This window comes from Amblyomma mixtum, chromosome 2 (genome assembly GCF_055824585.1).
Source record: "Amblyomma mixtum isolate Tamu chromosome 2, ASM5582458v1, whole genome shotgun sequence".
In the NCBI taxonomy this organism is placed as follows: domain Eukaryota; kingdom Metazoa; phylum Arthropoda; class Arachnida; order Ixodida; family Ixodidae; genus Amblyomma; species Amblyomma mixtum.
Genome location: NC_143013.1, coordinates 2287450 through 2293683, shown reverse-complemented (window position 1 = coordinate 2293683; position 6234 = coordinate 2287450). Strand labels below are relative to the sequence as shown.

At 43.8% G+C, this 6234-nt stretch overlaps 1 protein-coding gene across 1 annotated transcript; it reads left to right on the top strand.

The window, feature by feature from the left end:
• The first annotated feature begins 544 nt into the window (after nt 1-544).
• On the top strand, nt 545-5789 carry LOC149358229 (lysozyme c-1-like). Its single transcript, XM_089570286.1, has 5 exons — nt 545-671; nt 2814-2902; nt 4285-4345; nt 4739-4814; nt 5629-5789. Exons 1-5 carry the CDS (start codon nt 545-547, stop codon nt 5693-5695), a joined length of 420 nt encoding a protein of 139 aa, XP_089426412.1. The 3' UTR covers nt 5696-5789.
• The last annotated feature ends 445 nt before the right edge of the window (nt 5790-6234 follow it).

Genomic DNA, 6234 nt, shown 5'->3' with positions numbered 1-6234 from the left:
CAAGCACACGGCACTAGGAAGCAGTAACTGCGAGCAAACACACATGCGCTGCCCATGGATTCATATATTACGCTCGAGCGCGCATTGCGTTGCGGAAAGGCAAGTGTCGAGCGCCGCAGCCGGGCTAGCCTGAATTTGCCTATCTATTCATTCCCTCTGTATTTCTTCATGCGTCCCCGTACCGCGACAGGGCGTCAGACCCTGGCTGTGTCTAGAGCAGCTGTAACCTGCACACATGCTTTGTTCCGCCTACAGCGTGACAGAAACAATATATGCTCGGAGAGCCTATTTCTAATGACAGTGCAAGGAACCAGGATGAGGACACCACAATAGGACCATCGCTGAAGAAAATATATTAAGAAAACAAAAACGAAAGATGAGGGTTATAGCTATGGATGAACTGCGCACTTCATCTGTCTGACCAATCAGACCTTTACCTCGCATTTCCTTTCCTTAAAAAGATTCCCTCCTCCTACATGTGAGGCCTTATAAAGCAGCCGGTATAGTGGACGGGACATGTTATCATAAGCCGTCGATCTTCGAAATGTGCATCCGCTTGTTACTGGTGCTACTTGCCCTGGTCTGCTCGAGCAGAGCCAAAGTCTATGGCCGTTGCGAGCTGGCTTCCATACTAGTAGGCAGCGGCATCCCCAGGAGCCAGATACCGGACTGTGAGTGTTGCCGAATGAGAATATTCGTCTCATTGCGGAGAAATCGTGAACTAACGGGACGTATTGATACTTAAGCGCATATTCTCTAGCTATGACGTTTCAGTGTTCGTACACTGGGGTATGAACCCCCATGGCAGCGATGGCGTAGAGGTATAGAGCACCCGCAGTGATCTCTAATTTTTTTCGCTTACTTGCGCCAACACAGAAATCAACAACTTGGCGCCGGCGGCGGCGGCGGCGATAGCAAAAACGTGCTCGGCGGTCGCCGAAGAACACAACCATCTATTCCCTCAGCCCCGCTCAGTTTAAAGCTGAAGAAGAGCTTTCCACATAAGGCGCGGCAACCATCTTCTACAATCTCGAATCGCTTTGCCCGAGCCACTTTGGGACATTAGGTGAAGTCACCTAGATCAAAACAACCTCGAATAACGCAGTAGATGTTGCGCGACTGCAATAATTCTAGACAAATCTGGTTGCCCCTTGCGTCACAAAGTGAAGTAGCTTCGTGCTTGAGGCATTGGGCATAAACAAACAAACATCACAAAGCTTGGCGCCAATATATTAGAGGCCAAAGACTTATAAAAGGTGGCTTTTGGTTTTATTCGTTCCCGCTTCTATAAGTGCATAACACTGACTGTATATGTATACCAGCATGACGTCACGCGGCAATTGCTGCGGAATCGATCCCACTTGAAACCATGCACTGTACTAATGAAATGTGCAAGAAAAAAGCAGCAGCCTGGGCGTGATTCTCCTGGGGCCATACTCTGTTTGCCACGAGAAGAGTCACATTGTTATAGTTGAACCCCCGTTTCAATCAAAAAAATACGAAACCTCATCTTCCCGGCATGCCTGCGCCTCTCCATGGTTGATTAAATGCAGCGTCGCCAGCTTTTCCTCTATAGGTAATATTAAGAAACTCAATGGTTACATTGATATCACTGCCAAATGAAATAGGAAATGAAATAGATTGTTACAGAATACGGCCTCTGGTGTCTCAGTTAGGCCGCAGGTACTCAGGAGTGTTAAACAACAGATATTTCGCAGGTAAATTTTGTTTCAATGCGATCGCATGGAAGTTGTCTAGAGACGAAATCCCTTAATTGGTCGAGAGGCTCGTGACGTCATCAGCACCGCCAAATTTGAAAATGTGAGGGCAGTGTTCAAGTACCTTCAATTGAATTATCATAAGGGACTATACTAACTCAACCCGCTCTTCCACTTTAATCGCTCACTAATTCCCAGTAATCCGCCTTAATGCACCATCTAATCCCGACTAATCTAAATTCATTTTCCGGGTAGGTCTACTTCCAATATTTGCGAGGTCCTTTGGAATATTTGGGAGTGGGTCAACGCCCAAATGATACTGCATTTTCTTTTTAAGAAGGAAGTTGAAAAGGCCTTAAGTTTTTCTTCGAATATGTGTTTAAAAAGTTTAGTTTTGTACGAAGAATTTTCTGCTCGTGTTGTGTTTGAAACGCAAGCATGTATATTCAGCACACATTATCTTTCCTTTTCTTTGAAGTTATTAAAACACAACTCAGCTTTGCCTTCACTTCTGAAGGCAAGAGCCGCCGCGATTTATCCATCACAGTATTGTCATTGTTACGCTACACTCCTGAAGCGCTTTTCCAGAAGTGCTGTCTTTTTTAACCAAAGGAGCAAAACTTCAAAGAAGCTGCGACGCAGACACATAAGGCTGTTAAAATGATAAAAAGTCATTGAATTTTTCGTTCGGTGTCTGTTCCTAAGGTGTCAGAAGTGGAAGCTTGAAAATGGAAGCAGATTATCATATATTCGTTAAACCAAGAGAATCTTGCCTTCAGCAGCGAAGGTAAGGGTCTGCACCATGCGATCATAGCGCTTACCGCAAAATGAAATGGTTGAACCATTAAGACATGTAGTATATATCAAGCATAGTTTGCTTTTAAGCGCCTCGTAAGCGTCAAGCCGCCGCTATATTACGCGCCAAAGATGAATTGTGTTTCATACTAACACTACATGACGGTTAGGGTCAACAAATAGTGCTAATGATCATGAAATCAAAAAGGTGATTTCTCTGTTATCGCATGGTCTTCAAATTGATAATATTTCTTTTTTAGAGATGCTCTTCAATTTCTTCGCCATTACGTTTTCCTGCAGGGATCTGCCTGGCAACCGCTGAAAGCAGTCTGAACTCCAACGCCATCAATAGAAATACGGACGGAAGTACAGATTACGGCATCTTTCAGGTTGGTGTTGTGAACCATCTGGCTCATACATTTACTTTACGCTTTAGCTGATAGGGCACACCAACGTACGCCTTGCTTGATGTGTTGTGCGACGACAGCGTCAATTCTAATTTATACAGTCCGCGATCTATATAGTACACCCCTCCGCAGCGCTTCGTCTTGGAAAACCGGGGTTTGAAAAAAAAAAAAATAGTGAATGCTTGCTTCCTTAACCGTTAGGAGCGAGTAATTTGGGGGGTCTTTATTCTTCTGGGAACAGAAGAACAATTCTGACGGCTATATTCCGATGGATTAAACCTGTAGACAGGGTCTTTGTAAGCATTACAGTCAGCTTTAGCGTGAAGCCGATAATTTGAAATCTATTTTTTATATATCGGGCGCTTTAAGCTATTCAATTCAGATTTTTCTTTGAAAAGTCGCGAAAGACAGGTCGATTCGGTTTGTACAGGTGGATTATGCGGCGAGGTGGGCTTGCGCGATAGGTTGGCATAAAGAAGATGAGCAAGTAAAATTGCCAAAATAAACTTTCAAATTTTATTTTATAGCACAGCTTTATATTCTGAAATCTGAATCTTGAAACATCAAAAGCTACCTCAGTTTATAAATCTCCTGAATCGACACTGTAGTTCGAAACGTAGAACACGAACTCTTTCGATAGCTCACCAAGTTCGCTTTGCCGCATTGCACACTGCTAAAACTTGAGGGGGCACTTAAGCTCCGCCTGAATGGTATGGCGCATTAGCGTTAATGAGTCCCTTCAGAGGCCTGGGGTCCTTTTTGGGTATCATTTCCCCGACACGGACATTGTTCTTCCTTTCACCATCACATAACACTTTACCTTCCCTTAAGAGTGCAATCTGATAGCATTAGAAATACTTCCGGCCGAAGTACTTTCACTGTCGCCTATAGGTTCTGCCTATATGTCCATATATACGAAATTGGACATTAAAACGTAGCTCTTAAGCGCTTGTGCGTGGGTTGTGCTATCGTTCACAACCCTGGCCGTCCTCAGACAAAGGAACGGTTGATAAAGGACGAAGAGATTTTTTAAGATCCTCAACGCGCTCTTCAATGATCGCGCAAGGCTATAAAACCCTCCAACGGTTGCTACCGTAACGGCGCCAACCATGTCATTCTACGTACGACTGGTGGCTCAGCAGAAGCATGAAGGAAAAAAAAAAAATCTCGAAATGGCATATACCGATGTTGCGGACGTACTTTATGCCGGTTATTCGAGGTGTAGTCAAAATTTAACTGGCATAAACCTGGCCGTCCATTCGGTCGTCCAAGGTTTCATTGATCTCTAACCGTCACGTTGCACTCGTTATTAGTGCAGCGTACTGGGTCGTGCTGGTATTTTAAGTTTTCGGTTCCAATTACAGATCAACAACGGATACTGGTGCAGTCCGGGCCGACACAACATCTGCCGTGTTCCCTGTTCTGGTACATATCCAAACTAAGTTATCCTTCTATTGCAAGTCTGTGTCTTGGCAGTTTTTAAAGCGAAAGCTTTGCATAATCCATTGATGCTGATAGCATGTGTAATATCAGGATTTTTTTCACATACAACCAATTTTATTGGATTATTTTCGCAGCCTTTCTAGAAATGCCACCTCATAGGCAGCAGCGTGTGCTGAATTCTTTTTTGCCTTTAGAGCTGGTATGGAAATTTAACTCAAGAGCGGAAACAGCGCACTCATTCGAGACACTCAGATGGAGTGCCACTTAGGTGCTTTAAGAGACAGGAAGTTCAATTCGTTGCTGAAATGCGATGAACTTGTTTTCAACTCAACTTGCAAATAACACGATTAACTGCGTTTGATTTGCTTTCAACAGCCCTGCAGTCGGACAACATCGGTCCGTCAATCCAATGTGCAAAGACTATCTACCAGCAGCAGGGCTTCAATGCATGGTAAAATTTCTTTCTACTTCCGTCTTTTGCTCTACTACAGGAAGTCTATATAAAAAAAAATTTAACAGGCACATCTAATTCCATTATGTGTCGGCAATTCGATAGCGTTAACAACTGTTCATGTCTTTTCCGGAAGTGACATCACTTCCCTTCAGCCAATGGGAAAGCTCCGGTCTGTTGTCGTAATTTTTCTCCAGCCAATGGAATATGTGTGGTTTGGTGAGGTCACTTCCCTCCAGCCAATGGGAGAATTTTATGACCGATGGGCGTTTAGGCTCCTTGGGGCCTTTGCTACCCAATTTTTAGCGTTTCTGACAAATAACATGCACACAGTTTCAGTCGATGTCATCGGTAGGAAAAACTTGTTTTATGTCGTCCGGCGTAATACAGCATGCCACATAAAATGTGACCGCAGGATGATTTTCTCGAGCTATGGTGTGAGTTGTATTCCTTTTTCTTTACATGTATGTCTCACTGCGTGCAGCCAATTGTAAAATACTTCCTAACGACGCGCACCAAAACGCGATATCATGAATTTATATTGTTGGTTAACCTGGACTAAGTGTTTGTGGCCTGCTTTCGTAAAGGTTCCTCCTAGACTGAAGGCCTTCTCGTCTGTGCTCAAAGAAGCCTTAACCTGTAGCTTTTTATTTAAGGTGAAGTGTAGTTTTCGAACGCGCAGTAGCCAAGAGGAGATTTCGCTCTAATGTAGGCATTCCCAAGAAGAAAACGAAGAAGTACATAATCGAAGTGCATGTTATCCAACACTTTACCAGTGCTAATAGGGGACTAATATTTTATCTTTTCCATTTAGGTACGGTTGGAAGAACAAGTGCCGAGGAAGGAACCTCGCCTCGTACGTCAGTGGATGTCGCTACTGATCATTCGGATCACTGCAACCATTTGCCTAATCTGCCTTACATCCATCAGCGCACTCTTGTGGAGGATTGATAAAACCCACATACTTAATTAGAAGCTAACGTACGTAATAAAGAATGTGGCAAGGTTATATCCAGTGCGTGCGTTCATCTATGTACACTCCGAAAGCAGTTTTTTTTTTTTAACGCTGTTTGTTGCTTCAAGGAATAAATAGATAACGCTTGTATGAATAAAACAAGGGGGATAGTTGTGTGAATTAAAAGAAATTTTTTTTCATCGATTGTAGTCAAGGATAGGCGGGTGACGCAGTCCATTGGTCCAAGCGTCATAGGGTGCCGAACTGTCTGATGGAAGACCCGCTCCGGCCAGAGTCATAGAAGATGGTGAATATTGGCTTCGACTTCCTGGGGCTTCCACCCCGAGTGTTCGGCGAGTTATGGAGCATATTATTTAAAATGTATTGTTAAAGAAGGGTTTACTGATGAGATAACGATCGCCTACTGAATCCGTGACACATGTAGCTTGACATTGCCTCGGACAA